Raw genomic sequence first — 22,042 nt, forward strand, 5'->3', positions numbered from 1 at the left:
CATGTTTTTATGTTAGACAGCAGTTATTTGCAAAGCTTCAGTAATCTGACTGAGAATGGCTGCAGTCAGAATCAGACCGTGATTAGAGACAGGTTACCTCGCACCCAGTGATGCGTGCAGCTGCCAAAAGGCTGGCAGTTGAGGGTGTTGAAAGCTCAGGCCGGAGCTGTAAAACAAAATGAGACGGCTAGAATTAATATCCAAATAATAAACGTGAGGCTATAAACAGGTGCTGAAGTTATTAGTGAATTTAAAAGTAATGTGTCACTATTTCTGAGGAAGAGAGGAAGGTAATGCCTCTTAACTGTGTTTATTTTTCTCCTAGTTATCATCAGTCACCTCATGTTATTCCAAGCAGCGCCGTCAGGGATCCCCTCTGGCATGCCAGAAACTTGGCCCAATTAATATGGAGCTCCAACCATTACTGTGTTTTAAAAAAGAAACTGAAAAATATTCATTTTTGCTGGCTTTTATTGATCCTGAAGAGGAAATATGCCACAAGTAATGGACCCGAGTAGTGCACCTGCTCCACAGCAGGACAGCTGTGCAGAGATGTACCTCGGGTTAAAAACTAACTGTTTGAATGATACCTGGAACTCAATGCAAAAGACAGCCAGGTAACCTGCTGATCTTATTTCATGACACAGACTGCAGGTGGTACAGCAGACATGAAACTACATCTTCAGCGTCAGTCTGAGCTGGACTGAGCACAAAGAGTTTGATAAGAAAAAGTATTTTGTGTGCTGGAGGTGGCAGAAGTACAAAACGTTACTGGAGTAGACTTTTTCATGAACGCTTTGCTAACAAAGGCTAAAATTAATCCTCTCACATGGTAGTTTTACATATCAGAGGTTGCTTTTATGATGGTTTTTAAACTGGATCTTTTTGGTGTAATTTTTAGTGTAAACACTAAAACAAAAAAGTAAAACTTTAATTTAATTCCTTAAACCTGTCAAACATGAATTATGACAACCTCAATCAGGAAGTATTTTTATTCGTCTTTAGGCATGAAAAGATAAATAAAAATACTTAAGAAAAAAAAATCGAAAAGCTTTTCGAAGTTGTCATAATTCATTCATGAAACACGTCATACATCTGTAGTAACTTTAAACAACCAGTGGGTGGCAGGTATGGAGTGACACATCAGTGTCCAGTGTACTGGTTTATGTGCAAGTATACCAACAACACTGACACAAATACAAGAAAACAGCCTTTGAATATCCACTGTACACAGCAAATTCAAAAGTGTTAAATGTTTTGGTGTTAGTAGTCTTCTTGCAAAAGTAGAGTTAATTTTACTCTAAGTAGAGTCACATTCTTTTAATATAACTCTGAGGTGTAAAATGATAGTAGTTAAAATCGAGTGTGCATATTGTATTGAAGAAATAAGCGATGAGAATGCTGTTATTTGCATTTACCAGCTCACCTATGTCAGACCTTTTGATAAACAAGATTCTAATGAAAGTGAGAACATGTACACTGTTACATCTTTCAGAAATGTTTTGAAATTGTGGTGCACAGTTCAGAATAAATGTTTTTCAAAAACCATTGCGTCTTTTTAGTAAATGTTTATTTCCAAAAGAAATTTCTAGAAGTTCAGAACAGTAAAATTCCCGCTTTTTAGAATGAATTAGAAGATAACTCTTACGTAGTTAAACTAAAATACTTTTTTGAGAGTTAATATATAAACTCTTAACACCAAGTGTTAAATTATCAACTCCAGACAGATTTGGTGTTTAACACTAAATCAGAGTTAACGTACCAACTCTCCAAAAAGAGTAAAATTAACACTCTCTGGTGTGGACCCATATAGACACTTTAATAGTGTTGAAATCAAATCCGACAGTGTTAATTAATGACCACTATGTGTGAACGGGTTAAAAGCTACCCCTTTTAAGTGTTGAGGGTTCTAACTATAATTAGTATTTTAATCTTTATTTATATTTATATTTCATGCTTTTTAAAGAACCTGGCAGTTTTACAGTTTATACCGTTGTTGTCATTGTTATTATACATAAATAAGTTATAAATGCATAAATGAGTCTTTATATAGGTCATCATTCTATTAGTAGAAGAGTAAGTGTAAATAAAATGCTGAACATTTGAATTACATCATTGAAAAAATAAAGATGATAAAGCCACACAACAATAGAACAAGAATCTATTCACAGGCTCTGTTAAGCGCTGAAATCGTTTTTCAGAGCAGCTGTTTAAACAGCAGAGCACAGTTTACAATGCAGGCTAAAATAAATGAGCCTTTTCTAACATGCTCTCTTTGTCTCACCTGTCACTGTGTGTGGGCGGGGCTACCTGAGCTGATCTGCAGTTCGAGTCTCAGCATATCAAAAAACATCAAAAAGACACTGCTCTCCCGTTCCTCTGTTCATCATTTGACTTCACTATTCTTGAATACACAGCACCTCCCGGCATGCCCTTCAGCAATTTAGTTTTTTAACTGTCAAGTTATTAGTGTTAGAAATATTTATATCCCACAGATTGTTGGGTGCTATGTTGTTGGGTGCTGTCAGTCTTTTAGGGTCTGTCTCTACCAGCTTTGCACATCTACAGACTGAAATCCTTGCCCAGCTCCAGCTCAGTCAGATTAGATGGGCAGCGTTTGTGAACAGCAGTTTTCAGATCTTGCCACAGATTCTCGATTGGATTTAGATCTGGACTTTGACTGGGCCAGTCTAACACATGGATATGTTTTGTTTAAAACCATTCCATTGTTGCCCTGGCTTTATGTTTAGGGTCGTTGTCCTGCTGGAAGGTGAACCTCCGCCCCAGTCTCAAGTCTTTTGCAGACTCCAAGAGGTTTTCTTCCAAGACTGCCCTGTATTTGGCTCCATCCATCTTCCCATCAACTCTGACCAGCTTCCCTGTCCCTGCTGAAGAGAAGCCCCCCCAGAGCATGATGCTGCCACCACCATATTTGACAGTGGGGATGGTGTGTTCAGAGTGATGTGCAGTGTTAGTTTTCCACCTCACACAGCGTTTTGCATGCCAAAAAGTTCCATTTTGGTCTCATCTGACCAGAGCAGCTTCTTCCACATGTTTGCTGTGTCCCCCACATGGCTTGTGGCAAACTGCAAACAGGACTTCTTATGGTTTTCTGTTAACAATGGGTTTCTTCTTGCCACTCTTCCATAAAGGCCAACTTTGTGCAGTGCACGACTAATAGTTGTCCTATGGACAGATTCCCCCACCTGAGCTGTAGATCTCTGCAGCTCGCCCAGAGTCACCATGAGCCTCTTGGCTGCATTTCTGATCAGCGCTCTCCTTGTTCGGCCTGTGAGTTTAGGTGGACGGCCTTGTCTTGGTAGGTTTACAGTTGTGCCATACTCCTTCCATTTCTGAATGATGGCTTGAACAGTGCTCCGTGGGATGTTCAAGGCTTGGGAAATCTTTTTGTAGCCTAAGCCTGCTTTAAATTTCTCAATAACTTTATCCCTGACCTGTCTGGTGTGTTCTTTGGACTTCATGGTGTTGTTGCTCCCAATATTCTCTTAGACAAGCTCTGAGGCCGTCATAGGGCAGTTGTGGAGCTGTTTTGCAAAGAAGAATGAGCAAGGAGTTCAGTCTCTAGATGTGCAAAGCTGGTAGAGACAGACCCTAAAAGACTGGCAGCTGTAATTGCAGCAAAAGGTGGTTCTACAAAGTATTGACTCAGGGGGCTGAATAATTACGCACACCCCACTTTTCAGTTATTTATTTGTAAAAAATGTTTGGAATCATGTTTGATTTTCGTTCCACTTCTCACGTGTACACCACTTTGTGTTGGTCTTTCATGTGGAATTCCAAAAAAATTGATTTAAGGAAACTTAAAGAAGACAAGACGCTTTTCTTTCCAAGTTCCTTAGACTGCGATGACCTGGAGGACTGAGAACTTTCACAGACAGCCTGTAGAGTTATTTGAGCTCAGATTTGTTTCCGAAAAGCTCCAGTTTTTTCCTCAAATGTATTTTCCCCGGGCTTCATCTGTCACACTTGTGAACAGTAGCACTTAAAGGCCGGCTTGTGCCTTTATTCTCCATCACATTATTCTTGTCTCTGTGGTGGAAATTGTCTCTTTCATGCCGATAACTCTTGTGGTGAAAGGATGTCTGAAGGTTCTTCTTTGCCGTTCTTACATTTTTGTGGACTTTCTTGAGTTCAAATCCACATTTGCCACAATTTAGCTTTCTGCCACCAAAAGAACACTCACCTGCAACTTACCTGTCTCTGCACTCTCCGCCGCTCTCTACCCCTGTTTCCTCCTGACTCCTCCAGTCTGTCAGTGATCCCTCCTCAGTCTGTTGATGAAGATAATCATGTAAACTTTCAGCTAAACTTCCTTCTCAAATTAAGATTCATTTTGGAACATTCATGTGTGGCAGAAGGGCAAAAGAGAATGGGAGAAAGATATAAAATGAGAGGTCCATTAAGGGTGTAGACGAGTGGGGCAAGAGAGAAGTAAGAGGGAGAGGGGAAAACAAAAAAGAAAAAGAATATGAAATGATGGAAAAGCAGCAAGAGGCCGGGGATGAGGATGGGGTGGAGGAACAGAGGTAGGCTAAGGTTAGACAAGTGGGAGTGAAAGATGTAAAGATGAAAGAGACACTCAGAGGTAGGGAGAGATGCAGGGGAGGAGGGGGGCGAACATAAAACATAAGAGATCATGAATGAGACTGACGCTGTCAACCTCTGTAGGAAACAAATACAGAGCAACACTGACATCTAGTGGAAGGAAAAATAACTGCTTACCAGTTTCTGTCCTGCCCCCTCATCCTGTTTCCATTTGCCTGTCTGAGGCAGTCCAGCTGTTGTAGTTTTTGTAGTTTTTCATAAAATAAACTGCTTTTAAATCCTCATATCAAACCTGAGGACAGTGCAGAACTCACTGCTGACTGTAGGGAAAGGATCGGACTGACACATGTGCTTGTATATCAACTGTGTAGTCACTATGGTTTCATTATTGTTGCGTATCCTCCTCTACTCCAGAGTATTTTTGCATATTCTCCCTAACATTTGTACGGCTATGATACTCTGTCTGCACCACAGATTGTTTTATGCAGCTTGACCAAATTTCTCAAACTAATTTTCACCTAAGAAATTTGTTCTTAAAGGAACTAATCTTTGAAACACTTTGACATTTTTAATTGGGAAGATAGAGGACTGACTTTTTGTTGCTGTTTTGAAATCCCACAATGTCCCTTTGTCCCCATGTCTTCATCTTGCACACCATATTCACAAAAGTGTCGGTCCACATTCCTTAAACTTTGAATTCAGCATTTTCTTGTCTCATTGTATCAGGGGTATAAAATCCAGCACCTAGCCATGCAGTCTGCTTTCATAAACAATGTAAAAGGATGAATTTCACTGACTCAAGAGTGCTGATCTCCATCGACAGTAATTGATATTAGTTCAAAGTGGAAGTTAGCCACAAAGTGACAGATCATGCAAGGCTACAAAGTGGGGTCGCTAAGTGCTGATGTGTAAACTGTGCTAAATGCTGGTAACTTGTGCACTATGTGCAGAGTTTTAAACCTTCTCCAGCATTAACATCAGCACGCAAACTGTGCACAGGGAGCTGGTATTCATTCTATGGCTCACACTGTAGGCATAATGTGTAGGTAGCTAGGTAGGTAGGTGTAGGTACTCAGTACCATACAGTGTAGACGAAGCTCACACATTTAAAACATGGTCTTATTTCCCATCTGTTTTACATTTCAAGAACAAAGTTTATTTAAATTGTATTTGAGTAGCTGAAGTTGCTGAGTTCTCAGTCTCTCAGCTGCTGTCATAAGCTTCTTGTTGCTAAAACAACGTCCAGTTGATTAGGAAGAAGTCGGCCTTCAGTGAGTCATTGTTACACTGCGATAATACTGTTGTCACAGCAAAGAGAGGAAATTAATTCATGTTGAAATGACACTAATATGACATATTTAAGGTTGTCTGGCCTTCATGAGAAATCCCTTCACATCACAAAGGGATATTTGTCAGGCCAATATCTCCTGAGGATGTCCAGTGATTTTCAGATTTTAGATAGTGAGTTAAAGTTCCTCAAGAATCTTTTAGGTTTTAAAACATTTAATAATCTAGTAAGTCAAATGCCAGATGAGTTAGCATTTACCATATGAACATTTTCTATAAAATCAGTGGCTCCCAGACATTTCTGCATGTTTGAAAGTTCGAAAACAACAAGTGTGACAGATTGTGAGAAAAATAAAACCTGATAATCAACTCACTGCTATTCTGAATTTACAGACTTTTCCGTATTGTCCAGACCTCCATGTCTGTATTTGGATCTGAGAGTTCCAAATTAAGAAGTCTTGACCCAAAAACTGGCACCGACATCACACAATGCAACTTGAATGGAAGCTGACTTTTAAAAATTTGAGGGGAGAAAAAAAGGATGTTAATGATATTTGTGCATTTTCATGTTCAGTGGTTGATCTCCTGTCTCAGTCAAACCACCAAGATTAGCTCATTTAAACCATGAAACAATCATCTTCTAACTTGAATCACGCAGATCAGGATCAGGCTTTCTTTTAATATCATCTTGAGAATTTCAGTATCTCTTTATATTTTCAGCAAAAAAGACCAACTTCAGACATCTTTATTGACATAAACAAACACCAAGCAAAACACAACAGGAACTGGTTAATAAGTCTGAGGCATTTATAGAAACTTCAATCATACAGTCAGGTTGCTTATATCAGATAATTAAAGACTGTGCGGCTGCTAATTAACATTCAACTATTGCTATTCACGAGAGCGGTCCTCTCTGTATTTCCAAATCATGTCGCCTACACTTGAATAGACCCCACCCTGTTTGTTCCTTTGGCTGAGTGCTCTGATTTCTGCATGTTTGGTCCTAGTTTATTATAATGTGCTATAGTTTTCTTTTTATTTAGTTTTACTTCCATTTCTCATTTTTTAAAATAAATGAACATAATTGTAAAAGGAAAAAAAGTCAACCTCTATCTCATTCAAAAGTACCAAGCTCAAAAATATATCATAGTCAAGTCAAAAATGTGTTTTTCTTCCAAAGTCATAAATGTCAAAAATATGCCGATATGTGTGCCTGTAACACACAGTTAATGAGTCCTTAAACCAGACAGCTGGGTCTTTTTCAAATGACACATCTGTCTCATCAAGTAATAAATATTTGTGCTTATGTTTCCACCTCAGCAGCAGTTATTGGCCTCCTGCGTCTGTTTTTCCCCTCCCAGCCACAGGGGGGCGCTGTTGATCTTGGCGGTCCTGGCCTCTGCTGACTCGCCCTCCATGCCCCCTCCTTCACTGGCCAGACGTTTGTGGATCTCAGAGGCCATGGTAAGGAACGCCCTCTCCACGTTATCAGAGCTCTTCGCACTAGTCTCCAAGAACGGGATCTTCAGGGACGAAGCCAGGTCCTGTGGATGGGGTCAAGTCTTATTAAAAGCAGCAAGTGTGTAAACACCACAGTTTAAAAGCATTTAATGCAACAACTGTAATTCTAAAATTCGATTCCAGAGTAAAGTATTACATGTAATTTGTACTCCTGGATTAAGAGTGAAGTAGTCATTCTGAAAAAGAACCCTAATCAGACTTTTGAATTATTGATGAGTCAACATTTAAATATTGTAGTTAGTTCACAAGTTTACATCTGGTACTTTTCAAAGGAATTTAGACATGAAAGCTACAAAGTCGATGAACGCCCGGACAGACTTGGCACTGAGAACACTGAGCCTGTTTTCATTCAAATACTGCCGGTTTGTCAAAGCTCCTGGTGCATGTACAAGATGCCCACTGGTCCGAAGAAGCCCCTGTCAATGACCTGACTACTAATTCAATCCAAATCACATTAAAGTCTCCTCAAGGTGCTTTTTATTGTAAGGTAAGGACCGTAGGGATGAAGGACAAACTTCCTTTTAACAAGAAGCAACCTCTGGCACACCTGAGGGTGTGGGGATGAAGACGGGACAAAAGACAAAGCCAGAGATTAATAATAACTAATGATTAAATGCAGAGTGATGTGTAAACACAGTGAAGAAGAAACACCGAGTGCATCATGGGAAACCTCCGGCAGCATGACCTATTAAGTGTAACTAAGGGAGGATTCAGGGTCACCTGATCCAGCCCTAACTACTTGATGAAAAAGGAAAGTTTTAAACTTAATCCTGAAAGTAGAGAAGATTTCTGTTTCCCAAATCCAAACTGGGAGCTGGTTACCCAGAAGATGGGCCTGAACGCTGAAGGCTCTGCCTCCAATGCTACTTTTAAATATATGAGCTTGCAATCTCCTATCCTTTCAAATGGTTTGCTTCTTAGTCCAAGTCTAGATTTGGAACAGGTTACTAACTCGCTGAAGTCCCTCTGACTGACTCATAGTCAGTTGCTCCCCTCAAATCGACTCTTTAGTGTCCTTAGAGTCAGTAAGAGAGGGCCAGTCTGTATCAGTTTGTAATTGAACGGGGTTACGGTGGCAAATATATGCAATATGTTTGTAATAATATGGTGATTACATGTGATAAATTAGTGAAAATCACTAATCTGTTGCTGTACATGGACAGATTAACAAATTACCTACTTAAACTGAAAGTTGAGTCTGAACCTCATAGATCTGATAAATGGACTGGTTCTTATAAAGAGCTTTCCTACTCTAACTGTGCACACTTTATACAACTTGCCTCATTCATACAAGCATTTTTTCCAAAGTTAACACTTTCTATCTAACAGTCACACACATTTATACTCCATTGGACGCATCGGAGAGACTCCATCAGAGGTAATACCTTGCCCGTAGATATTTGGCATGCAAAATGGAGCATGACAAATATCTTTGGGACCAATCTTCTGATTAGCAGATGACCTGCTCTACCGCTACTGCGACACCAAGATTAAGAAAGGAGTCTCAAGAATTCCTCCCCAGATTGTATGACAGTTACTGCGGCACCGCAATCTAACTCCAAATGACTTAGGTGCTAGGCAGTCCCACTTTTAGATAGAAGTATACCCAGAAAATACCCAGTTTGAAACCAGCTGAGTTGTCCCAGATGAATTGTGCTCATTGGTGCAGACTCAGTCAGAGGGACTTCAGCGTGTTAGTAACCTGTTTGCATTTATAAATGAGGTGGTAATTTTTTGCCAACCTTCAACAATCTGCCTGAGAGTGATTGCAGGTTGAGTGATTAGTGGTTGAGTGCCAAACATCTGGTCGCAGCAACTGTTTGCAATCATTCGCTGAATGTGAAAAATCTCCACGCAGTCACAGTGAGGTTGTCATCCGGTTTTAGTGTTACTGAAACATTAGGCATGATAGTCGATCTTCCTAACTTGACTACTTGCTTCCTGCCTCCAGTGCTGCCACAGTACGTGTGTCTAAGCACAAAGCCAGACACTTTGTCCACGATGCTAAAACCTTCTGATAGAGATACCAGTATGTGATGATGTCAAAATACCAGTGTGCTCATGTCTACAATTATTTTGGAAAGAAAAAAAAAATTATTTCCCATTTTAAGCTTCCACTTAGTTTTATGATGCTTAATAAAACCACAGGTGTGAAGTTATTTCTAAGTATTTGAAGTTAAGCCTCTTCGCTGCACGTAGCCTGTTACCTGAGCAGTGGCAGCATCCACCACTTTCTTACTAACGAGGTCAGACTTGTTTCCCACCAGCAGCCTGGAGACGTTTTCACAGGCGTAACGATCTATTTCATCCAGCCACTGCTTCACATTGTTAAAGGATTCCTGAGGAGAGAGAGAGAAAGCGAAGCAGCAGGAGGTCTGGAGTTCATGTTCAAATGCTTTTCTTTTTAGATGATGATGAAGACATACACACTGACCTGCTCAGTGACATCATACACAATGATGATGCCGTGAGCGCCTCTGTAGTAGCTGGAGGTGATGGTTCGAAACCTCTCTTGACCTGCTGTGTCCCACTGAAGGAGTATACGCACACACGTATAATAGCACTGAGGCTAACATTACACAGTTTTTTTAAGACTTTCATGCTTTGAAAAACAACTTAATGTTGTTTCCTCACAAAACCGCTTCGCCGTTTCCTTACAATCTGTAGCTTGACAGTTTTCCCATCCATGTCAATGGTCCTGATCTTGAAGTCGACCCCTATGGTAGAGATGTAGCTTTCGGTGTAGGTGTCATCCTGCAGCAAGCAGTTAAGTGTTAAAAAGGGAAAGTGAGCGTGTCTTTGTGTGCATACGTGTGCACAGTCTTACCGCAAAGCGCAGCAGCAGGCATGACTTTCCAACTCCAGAGTCACCGATGAGAAGAAGCTTGAACAAGTAGTCACTGGGAAGAAAGGAAGACATGCATGAATGAACCACTACAGAGGTTCCATCTCAGATGTAAATGATGTCATGCCATAAAAAGCTGCATAATTTAAATGTTGAAAGCCAGCTAGCAAATAACACACATCAAATACAGCTCTGAATGCTGACATGAATTTAAGAAATGCAGAGGGTGGCACACTTGCAACCAGATTTTATTACATCTATAACAAAAATCAAGGGTTGATCTGATATTTTGAATGTTTTAGGCTCTAAATTTGGAAGATTTTTGTTTTTTGCTTTCATATGAACTAAATATCGAGTGCACAGTGTGAAGGTTGCAAAATCAGTCGTGCTGTTTGCTTGTAAGACTTGCAGTTTTTCACTCAGTGCAAGCACCATGAAGTGCTTGAACCACAAGTCAAATGAAAGTGTGAACCTTGGACAGATGTTAGCTCATCAGGGATGGTTTATCACAGTCACTAGTTTTAGATACTGAAACAATGTTTCACCAGTAATGTCATTTTGTGTAATCACAGGTAACAACGTGGTCGTCACCAAGAAACTCCTTTTTTTAAATGTCTAACTTTTACCCATTAAAGATACAAATTAATGAATAAGAAGCAAGCTTATTGATAGACCGTGAATAAAACCATCCACACTACACAGTTTTCCATTCAGTTTTATTTTCATGTAAGAATTTGGAGCTACAGCTTAAACCGTGCCCTCCTGGAACCAGGTTGTTGATATTATTACAACAAAACCATCTGCTGTTTCTCAAAGCTGGCAGTAAAGCAGCTGCCTGGTAATACTAGATGGATGCAAATTATTGTGTTGTATTTCTGAATGAGTAGCATTAAACCAAAGTGGTTAGCTGCTGCATTACATAGTTTATGGACACATAAGTCACAGACGCAAACTCGAACCTGGGATCAAATGTCTTTCTGTGTATGGTTTCTTCTGTAGCACTCTTGTCTGCGAGAAGTTACAATTTGTCTTTGTTCTGTTGAGCACCACTAAACAATACCCATCTGCCACAGAGGCCTAGTGAGCCATTGCAGATTACCTACAACTGAATGCCTCCAATTATCTACTCTTTTTGCTTTTTTTCTACAAATTGATAGAAACATGCAGCAAATCTATGGACGGACATAAAACATTAATTCATCACAACTTACAATTTACTGATAAGCTCAAATTAGACACCTCAGCAATAAAACTGGCTTGTATGTCTTTTTAGACTGACATACGTCTGATACGACTGATCTCTAGTTACAAAACAAAGGTTAAAAACAAGGGTCGGGCATGTTACACATGATTAAATTTTCTCCTAACTTTCCATGTCAGCAGCCAGTGTTAAAGACCAGGTGTCATTTTATTACAAGCTGATCATTTCATCTCGGTAATGCACTGCGCAGAGAAAGAAACAACACTTACTATTCAGGATTCATGATCAACGAGGTCGGCCCAGTTGACGCAACAAAAACAGAAACACCTGAAACTGAATCCTGAGTCTGAAAACAGACAGATAATCTCTGATGCTGCGTCTGTTTCTGTCCCGCTGGAGGGCAAATGGCAGAATAAAGCCAGAACTGCCTGCCTCAAAAGCTGACTGATGAGCTGACTGGTTCAGATGCATTATTTATTAATAAAGCCCAGTTCAGGTTACACTGAGGGACAGCACCTAAAACCAAGGTACACACACACACACACACACACACACACACACACACACACACACACACACACACACACACACACACACACACTTGTTTTCATATCTTAGTGAGGACATCTCATTGACATAATGCTTTCTCTAGCCGCTTTCTCTAACCATCAAAAATGAATGCCTAATCCTAACCCTGAGGTTAAAACCTAACCTCAACCTAACTGTAACCCTGACACTAAAACCACATTTTGAGTGTGAAAAATGCCTTCAAACTTGTGGGGACAGGCATTTTGTCCCCACAAGTGACTGTTGGTCCCCACAAGTATAGTAGCATTCCAATTTTCTGTCCTCACAAAGATGTCTAAACATGTATACACACACACAGACATAAATACATCTACACAGTCCTGTAGAAAATTTATTTTTACCCACTTTTAAGTCTCAACGTTCAGCTGGTTTCTTTGCTGTTTCCACTGTGCTGTGTTGCTGTGGTGAGCGGCATGAAACTGTGCCTCTGCTCTGCACTCATTTTGAATCAAAGTGACAGTGACTCCTGTACCAACTGCAGCTCTGAGCTTCTCAAACAAACAAGAAGTTCTACTGAAACCAAACAAAAGCAGCCAAAAGCAACATGGCAGCTGTCCGCAGAGCCACAGAGATGCTTTACAGGGTTCATTTCTGTTAAGGAGCCTTTGCTAATGTAGTCCATCCATCCATCTTCTTCCACTTATCCAATTCAGAGTTGTGGGGGTGCCTGTGCCTATCCCAGCTGTCAGAGGGCAAGAGGGAGGGTGCACCCTGAACAGAATTACCAATTAACCTCATCCCATGCATGTCTTGGACTGTGGGAGGAAGCCAGAGTACCCGGAGAGAAACCACACAGACTTGGTGAGAACATGCAGACTCCACACAGAAAGGCCCCAGACCTTTTTCCTGCGAGGCAACAGTGCTAACCACAACATCTTTATACTGTCCAAGACAACAGTTCAAACGAATTTGTTATCAGAGAACAACCACGATGCTTCTTAGCTTAAATATTAAATTTATATGGGGTGACCATGACTCACATGATACAGTGGGTTGTTCTCTAATTCTTCTCCAAACTCCTGACTGTCAGGAGTCATTTCAAGAGAGAGTCTAAACATGTCCTTTGTGACATGTATGTGATGGCAGAGGGTGGACTTTTGCCAAAAAGGAAAAAAGGGCCTAAAATGTGTGAGGTGTAACCAGTTTTCTTTCCTCGTGTGGCACACAGGGGAATGGAGTCTGCTTCAGACACATCCTCAGTCCTGGAAACACATGATGTTATTACATGTGCCCGGCTGAACCTGGCTCCATCAGTCGTCTGTGCAGGGCAGCTCTCTCATATTTCTTCCAGTTGGGGGAATTTTTCCTGTCGTCCCTTTTCCTGTTCCAGCCCACTTTTCAACCAATCAACATCATCCATGCTGCGCTGGTTTTTTTGGAGGACTACACACCACCGTGGGTTCATTACTCTCTGCACAGACAAATACTGACAGACACAAACTCAGTACCATAAAGGTGAATGCCTAATCTGTCACCATTTGTGTGCCATGCTCATGAATATGAATGAGAGATGTAAGCACTTTGTAGAACCAGTAGAGTTAAAATACAAAAAGAGGCGAAAGTTTAGAGGATTAAACTGTTTTCTATAATGTTTTATACATTTAACTTTCACGTAATGCTCGATAGATCCATAAATGTTATGTCTTTAACCCAAGTAAACCTCTTAGTCTTTCAGCTCCTGCTTTCCTTTTTCTCATGTTCTCATTTCATCGCCCCTCTCCTGTTGGTTTCTTCTCTGCTTTTATTTCTGCTCATCGTCAGTTTTTATCCTTTTCTTTCCCTAACTATCTCTAATCTCACTTTCCTTTCATCCTGCCTATTCTTTTCTTACAGTCCTCTTTATAATAACAATAATATAACTTATTTTTGTCTACCGCCAAGAAACCCAAAGTCGATTTACACACGAGTAGCACTTCACTGTTTTTCATTTCCTTCCTGATCCTTGGATTTCTTGTTTCTCTTTCCTTTTCATTCCTCATATGTCCCCTCCTCTTTTCATTTCCTTCCGCTGTGCCTTATGTCTTTTCTTCACTCTGTCTTCTCTAATCTTTGTTTTTTGTTACAACCTTCAACAGAATGGATACATTTGGTTTCACCTTGTGCTTTTGTTCTTTGGTGAATGTCTTAATGGCAAACAGGGGCCTGCTGTTGCTTGCTATAGCAGGAGCATCTAAAGAGGTTCAGAGTACTTTCGAAGATGTGTCTGTGTCTGCCTGTCTGTATGTGGACAGATATATCAACATGATAGCATCACAACGCTGCAAGACCGCAGTCATGAAACTTTACAGATTTGTAACTGACATGAGTGGTGATAGAAGGTGATGAGAGAGGAGTGCGATGAGTCAGAGCATTAGCATCAGGACTGGTGTGTGTTCCACCATAAGATGGTCTCTTATTCCTTTTGCTGTCCTCTCATCGTGTTGCCTCATCTCTTTTTTCCTCTGCTCCTCGTTTATCTCCACTTAACATATATTAAGGTTGTTATCTTTTGCTTTCTTCATTTAATTTCATATCTTTGATTCTTTTAGTTTTCCTTCTATGTCGACTCTTAATCTTCATTCTTCTCTGTGTTTTTTCTGGTCACCTTACCTCCTCTCTCCTTGTGTCCTTGCTTCATCTCCTCGTCTCTCCTTTCCTCTCCTCTCTTGTCTTGTCCTGTTTTTTTGGTGAAAGTGATATAGTGTGTGACCCCCTGGTCACGGGAGCGAGCAGAGAGCCAGGGATATGCGATGGGTAAGCAGCTGTGATGGGGTCAAGGGTCAGCAGCCCTGACGACGGCCTGTTGCCGGGGCAGAGGCGGTGGCGCGGTGGTTGCTACGGCAGCACCAGGCTTTGTGGTGCTCCCGATGGAGCACCGAGGTGGGAAAACTGGGGGAAGGGTCCAAGAGAAAAAGAAGAAATAAAGAGAGAAAGAAAATAACAAAGAAGGAGGGTTAGAAAGCAAGGGGAAGGGTGGGAACGTGAGACAAGTAAGAAGAAGAAAGGGAAATCTTTGAAAACAAAGTGATGGAGAGGAGAGGCGAAACTTTGGGTGGGGGTGCAAAACAAACTGTATTTACTCATGTTTTTAGTCTATGAAAGCTAGTCTGGGATCTAAAAACGTAAAACGTTCATTTTACACAACAAAACTAAAATTCACCCTGAAATATTATGTCTGGCAGAGCTTAAGTTACAACTCCTACAGAAGATGTGACAACAAGAATGTCGGCCAAGTCACACAAAACTCTGTTAAAATTCTGATCGCTGGAGTCAAAGCCAAAACGTCACCAAACCAAGAAATGAAGACACCGCCACAAAGGTTTACTTATTAAAATCCCAGACTGTGCTTTGACCTGTGGCACATGTTAAAAGCCAACATGGCTGGATTCTTATTCTCAGGGTGTTAAATGCTGCTGTTTGGTAAAACAAGAAGGTTCATGATAATTTAATGGCCTTGCAATTCTTCCATCAATCAGGAAACTACTAAAGCGAGTCAAACTTACCTCAAGCTTGAGTCTAAATCTTTATGCTGAGTTTGCATTATAGTTTGTGCAAGCAGTGACCCCAGTATCGAACACAACCAGGGCTTAATATCGACTCGCGGCAGTGACGCCAAGGACACCTTTTTCAAAGTTTCTGTGACAGCAGCAGCTTCTAACAGGAGTGCACTATTTAAACTCTGTGATGAGAACATGTTGGCAGTTAACCTGCCACTGTTACTTTGTGCCATTTCTGAAATCTGCGTAAGAATTACAAATGACTTTTTATAAGAGGGAAAACCCACCAGGAGTGTTTTTTACGCTTTGCTTTGTATGTTCATTTTCTCAGCTGTTGAGTTACAAACATGAACAGAAAGAGTACCGATAGCTGTCTGGAACAACTGACGTGGTCAACATGCAGATTGACGTGCAAAAAAACTCCCAAAATGAGTGCGTGTGGGTGTATGTGTCTTGAGCCAGAAGAGCCACACATGAAGAGTGTGTGAGGCTGTGTGTATGATGTGTGCAGGTCAGTGGATGGAGTTAAACCGATCATTGTTCCCATCAGCATGCGTCCCAGGAGACCCGAGGGAGCGGGGATAAATAGCTGCTTTTTACTATTCACCCTTATTTTACCACAATCCCTTACTCCTGCATGTGTGTATGTGTGTGTGTGTGTGTGTGTGTGTGTGCGTGTGTGTGTGTGTGTGTGTGTGTTTTAGCCCTGAGGCCAATTAAGCAATATAATTAACCTCACTCGAAACTGAAGAGTGAACCAAAGCCTCATTATGGCAACAGAGCGTGACGGGGGCTGTCTATGCAGTGTTGTCCATATACAGTACATTTGCACTGATCTGATAAACTGCTAAAAGAAACAACTCGGAACTGATCAAATTTTAAATGTTCAGTTATTACTGTCATCTCATAAAGTCTTTAAAACACTCCTTTTGTGCTTCATAATATTCACTACTTTAAATTTAATTTTGCTTCTTCACTTTGCAACTGAAACTGTAAATAAAACTGATTTCAAGGCTCTGCATCCACAAAAGACAAAAAGCAAAAGACATTTTAACCAATGTAAACTAAAGAAGTCAAGACACAGGAGGTGAAGATGTTACAGCAGGGGTGTGAAACTGAAATGAGCCGTGGGCCACTGCTGGCACTGTCATCTCATGTGAGGGTTACTTTAGTGTTCAAATAGTACAAAAAACCCAAACAAACAAGAAAACGCCCACAAACATTTCCAAAAATGTAGTGTTTTGTTTGTTTGTTTGTTTTATTTCAAATATTGTATAACAAAATAAAACTACAAACGTGAAAGTTTTTTTCTCCCACTCTTAACTAACTGAAGCCTTTCACTGAACTACCAAATAAACACACTGGTCCTGTCTTTCTGGCCACACACGTGGCAGCGCCTCTGCTGTGACTGTGTTCGTATTTAACAAAATAAAAATGCAGACATAAGTGTAAAGAGCCCCGTATTAGAGAGATCAAAGCAGATTAAGACTAATTATAATCAGTCTGTGAAGTTATGTTACATCATTTCATTATGTAATCAATAATAGAGAAACAGGTATCCCAACATATTAAGCAAAGAACTTGCATTCATGTAATTAAGCATGAACTTTCAGAAACAATGGCCACATTAGAGTTTTCTAAAATTAAAATCAGCTCCAGTTTAACAGTTAAATCCGACAGAAGGAGCGCGTGAGTTTGCAGGGTTTCAGTTCATGATTTTAATATTCATGAAATTAAAGGTTGTTTGATTAGACATGTCTTTGTGGGGCTTTTCTTTCATTTCTTTCATTTCAATCTTTCCTCTTTATCTTCCTTGTGTTTCCTCTCTGTCTAGATATCTAGATACAGATGTCTTTTCCTGTTCTTCTCGTCTTTTTCCATCTCTAGGTGTATGTAGTCACCTCCCTCCCACTCCACCGTTCCCACTTCTCTCCCTTTCTTTCTCCTCAGTGACAGCTGCTCCTCAGTTTTCCCGCCAACCCACCAGCTGTCCACACAGACTAGAGGTATGTGAGAAACGTGTGTGTGTTTTCCATAACAGCCAGTTCCTTTCTGTCAGCTCCTATCCCTGCCTTGCTTTCAAACACACACAGGAAGCAATATGACACTCAAAGATCCCTCTGTTAAGCTTCTGCTACTGTGAGAAAGAACAAACACACGCTGATCTACAGCCAACAATATACAATATAAAGCTGAAAAGATGAAGTGTGACTTAATTAAAGGGTTAGACCGTACCTACAGCAGCTACACGCACCTGCTCAGCTTGGGGACTAAAAGTGTGAGTGTTTGTTTGTGTTTAGATTGTTGTTTGTTTATTTGTGTCTGAGAATAAAAACATAAAACAGCAACGTGTTTTTACAACCACAGATGCTCATATTAATGTGGTCAAAGATTCAAATACTGAGGACAGCATATGTGTAAATGTGCAAAATAGCAGGCGTCAGATTGCTGTAAACACTCAGTTTCATGTGGTGTTCTCTAACCTTTGATGATGTCATGGAGAGGATACCCCTAATATGGTCATCTCAGGCTGCAAACACAGAAGTCCCCCCCCCCCCCCCCCCCCATGTGTTGGGGAGCTGGCTTGTTTCCGACAGAGGATGAACTGACATGCTGCTCGAAAAGCGTGAGCTTACTGATAAAAGCACTGAGCTAAATAAGAGCAGAATGACTTCACCTGTGCGATTCTGAGCAGATGTCTGCTGTTTAGCATCAGAACATGGCCCTGCATGATCTCAGTGAGCAAACGAAAACAACACTTATCTCCTCTTTAGCATCAAGTGACTGCCAAACAGCAATAAAAGTCACACAAACGGGACATCAAAGGACAAAGGAGGATTTGCGTATTTGCTTTGGGGTTGTATCCAAGGAAGATTTCCGTTTCCCTCTTCTTTGTGGGTTCAGTCACACTGGCCTGCTCTAACCCCGTATCTGCTCTCAATCAAAGAATAAAAATAAAAAATAAGATATGTCCATTATTATTTTCTTGCCTTTGTAATTTCTTTTGCGTGTGCAACCAACGCTGGCACTACTTCTCAAGCTAGAACTGGCTCTGCAGATAGGTTAATTGACATATAAAAGTCCCAGTCCAGCAGTTTTCATAGATGAAACGTGTGGTGCAAGCCTTGGTTAGAGCTCAGCTGAAGAAGGGAGAGGTAGTCTGAGGAAACAGGGCCACAGAGATGAGTCTATAGCACGGATGCTCTGTGTGGGCTAATCAGTCTCTCTCCTTTATCTGCAGAAGTTTGCCTGACACATGCCGGAGGAGAGCAGATGTGTGGCCGTATCAGCAAAGGCTGGACTGAAGCGACGTCATGTGCGTTCCTACAGCCGAGCATGTAAAGGAGGGCGTTTCTGCTGACATAATCACTCTTTCTATATTGTGCTCTGTCCAGAGAGGAAACATATATGTAACATGTCCCAAAAGCTATCATTACAGTAAACCTGAAGTTTCATAAGTCATTAAAAACAGCGCTGACATGTAATGCAGATTGTTACATTGTGTCGCATGTTCACATACAGGAACACGCACACAGATACAGTCAACAGTAAACCACATCCAGAGTTCCGGCTGTACACTCTAACTGACGGCAGCTGTGTTCGTTAACCCCTCATCGCTCAAACATTACCACACAGCAAACCACACACACACACACACACACACACACACACACACACACACACACACAAGCAGAGTAAGCCTTGCAACGCCTGTTGTGTCTCGTAAACTGCTACGATTATCAACGTGAAGCAAGGGATGAAGTCAAAGCAGCTCGCTTATCAAGGCTAAAGGGCTACACACACACACACACACACACACACACACACACAGCTAAACTCCACTGGTTCATGTCAAAGACAAACACATTGAAACACATTCACACACAGCATAAAGACACAGTGTACAAGGTGGCATGAGTCTGTGTGTGTGCAAGCGTGTTTGTTTTCATGTCTGTCATCAAGGGTCGTATGTGTAGCAGACCACCCCTGGACACACACACCTCTGTTGACCCCGCTTCTCTTCCTGTAGTAATTATGTCACGGCGTGTTTGGTCTGCAGTCCTGCTGACAGGAGACACGTGCAGATGCAAGCATGCTTGTGCACACTCAAGGTCACTGTTGCTTGAGAGCTGTGTTGTGGGAGTCTGTGCAAGACCAGAGAAAAGAGAGGTGTGTTTGTGTGCGAGCTTTTTTTACCCAGCACGTGATGTCCACAGTCTCGACTTTTCACGAGAGAAAGAAAGGAATGAAAAAAGGCTGAAAACAGATCAGCTTCCAACTCATCGGATTCCATGCACCACACATTTAAAACAGCATCGCTTTGGCAAATTTGTAGGCAGACAAAATGTGTTCTGCTTATTTAAACTAACATATACATACTGAATCCAGCCGCAAAAGAAACAAAAAAGTTTTATCTGAACTGTACTTAACTCACAGTGGCCATCCAAACGACTATCAGTAATTCATATGGGAAACTGGGAACAATGCTAATATGCTGCTACAGCTTTTATTGACAGTTTTCCAACCAGTGAAAATGCTGTAACATAATTTTCATCAGCACCTGAGATCGGGAGTGAGTCGCCCGCTCTGCAGAGACATTTTTCCAGCAACTTGTTTTGGTGGATTAATGGGGTCGCTGGAGGCCCGGTGCGGAAAACAAACCAGGAACAATAGCAGTGAAAAACAGTACGGTTCAGTGGACTGATGCAGCAACTCTATTGGCTTGTACTAAAAGAAAAGAGGACATGAATTCCAATGGGAATTAATATTTGTTATGGTAATGACTCTGTTAGATATGGCTGGATGGCTGCATCCATAAATACACTCATTTCTCAGGCTGACGAAACTGTTGATGTTCTAAAGTTCAAAGGTAGAATATGTTTAGTGTCTTTCACAACGAGCACATCATTCTCAGCTTCACTTGAACTTCATTAAACATGTTACACCTAAACATGAACATCATCATGACTTTTGTTTTGTTTTTTTAAATTGACCATTTGAATATCTTTAATACACAAACCATGTACAGCAGGCTGGATGTGTTACTGCTCCTTGGGAAACATATAAAATAGTGCAAACTTAAAAAAAAATAATAATAATTAAATAATAATAATAAAAGTAAAAGCTCATCAAAATGAAGTTTAACTACAATACATCAAATTCAATGCATTTGGTTTCTCTACAAAACCCCTCCAAGCTTCAAATGAAAACTTTCAATCTTTACATATAAAAGCAAACTCATGAAAAGTCATTTACGCTCAGCACCAGCAACCAATAAAATAAAGCTTGCGCCTGTATCACAGACTGCTGTGAGGGTCAGGGTCAGAGGTATGCCTTAGTTCTAAATCCAGAAGTTCATCCTATCCATTCATCTAACCCTAACGTAGAAACCTTAACCCTAAAGACTTTTTAAAACCAAACTTTTAGTAAAATGTGTTTTCGATGGGGGTCAGTTAGAATGGTTATTTTCTTTATTTCCTGTTGCCAAGCCACCAGTGTGGTGGAGGACCCCACACACCCCCCCACACACACTTTTCACCCTGCTGCCTTCTAGCAAGAAGTACCGAGAGCACCCGGACCCTCACTGCCAGACTGTGAAACCGTTTCTTCCCCCAGGCCGTTAGACTCCTGAACACTCAGTGACTGGACTGACACACACGCACACACTACTTCATACACCTAGCTACTTTTTGCACGACGCTCAGTTTTTTGCACTTTTCTATTGCACTGTTGTGTCTGTATCGTTACGTTCTGCCTGGCGTTGCACTCTTTGTTTTGTTTTGGGGTTTTTTTGCAGTTTTTGACACTATGGGGCGATCGTGGCTCAACAGGTGGGAGTTCGCCTTGTAATCGGAAGGTTGCCAGTTCGAGCCCCGGCTTGGACAGTCTCGGTCGTTGTGTCCTTGGGCAAGACACTTCACCTGTTGCCTACTGGTGGTGGTCAGAGTGTCCAGCAGCCTCGCCTCTGTCAGTGCGCCCCAGGGTGGCTGTGACTATCACCAGTGTGTGAATGGGTGGATGACTGGTGGTGTAAAGCACTTTGGGGTCCTTAGGGACTAGTAAAGCGTTATACAAATACAGGACATTTACCATTTTCTTGCACTTTCTGTAGTCCTGTGTTTGTTTGTCATATGTAGCACCATGGTCTTGGAGGAACGTTGTCTCGTTTCACTGTATACTGTACCACTGCACATAGCTGGAATGACAATAAAGTCACTTGACTTGACTTGGGAGAAAACTTTAATAAAAATAAAGCTGAAAACGATTCTGATTTCATTGCTTTAGGGCTGAGGTCATCACATGTTACAACAAGGACCACAACTATGGGACTGAAGACACTCATTAGTATTGGCTTCTATTTGTGGCCACCCTGCTGTAGGTTATACTTGGATCATTTAAATGCTTAGTAGCTGGCATAATGCTATTTAAATGTACATCACAAATAACAGCCGCAAGATTCAGTATAGCACATTTGAAACAAAAGTAGCTATATGACGACTGTTTATATATGTTAATATACTCTTTCTACTTTCCTCTTAATCTTAGTTTGCTGTAAGG

The 22,042-nt window shown here is 41.0% G+C and overlaps 1 protein-coding gene and 1 long non-coding RNA gene across 2 annotated transcripts; one reads left to right on the top strand and one right to left on the bottom strand.

Moving 5' to 3' along the window:
* Window positions 1-6,081: 6,081 nt before the first annotated feature.
* On the bottom strand, window positions 6,082-11,912 carry LOC120738394 (ras-related protein ORAB-1-like). Its single transcript, XM_040039600.1, has 6 exons — window positions 11,690-11,912; window positions 10,202-10,274; window positions 10,033-10,128; window positions 9,809-9,904; window positions 9,582-9,713; window positions 6,082-7,397 (listed from the first exon to the last, which is right to left on the bottom strand). The coding sequence occupies exons 1-6, from the start codon at window positions 11,701-11,703 to the stop codon at window positions 7,170-7,172; spliced, it is 639 nt and encodes a 212-aa protein (XP_039895534.1). The 5' UTR covers window positions 11,704-11,912; the 3' UTR covers window positions 6,082-7,169.
* Window positions 11,913-16,983: 5,071 nt separating this feature from the next.
* LOC120738495 lies at window positions 16,984-21,587 on the top strand. The gene is made up of 3 exons (XR_005696988.1): window positions 16,984-16,994; window positions 20,981-20,984; window positions 21,488-21,587. It is a non-coding gene; the product is annotated as an uncharacterized LOC120738495 (long non-coding RNA).
* The last annotated feature ends 455 nt before the right edge of the window (window positions 21,588-22,042 follow it).

This window comes from Simochromis diagramma, unplaced genomic scaffold (genome assembly GCF_900408965.1).
Source record: "Simochromis diagramma unplaced genomic scaffold, fSimDia1.1 OVJJ01000031.1, whole genome shotgun sequence".
Lineage (NCBI taxonomy): Eukaryota > Metazoa > Chordata > Actinopteri > Cichliformes > Cichlidae > Simochromis > Simochromis diagramma.

Bases quoted from the DNA above. Each gene is read 5' to 3' on its own strand.
- LOC120738394 (XM_040039600.1), bottom strand. The intron at 9,905-10,032 runs GTAAGGAAACGG...ATACTCCTTCAG, and splicing joins AAACTGTCAAGCTACAGATT to TGGGACACAGCAGGTCAAGA. The intron at 7,398-9,581 runs GTAACAGGCTAC...CCCCATCCACAG, and splicing joins TGGATGCTGCCACTGCTCAG to GACCTGGCTTCGTCCCTGAA.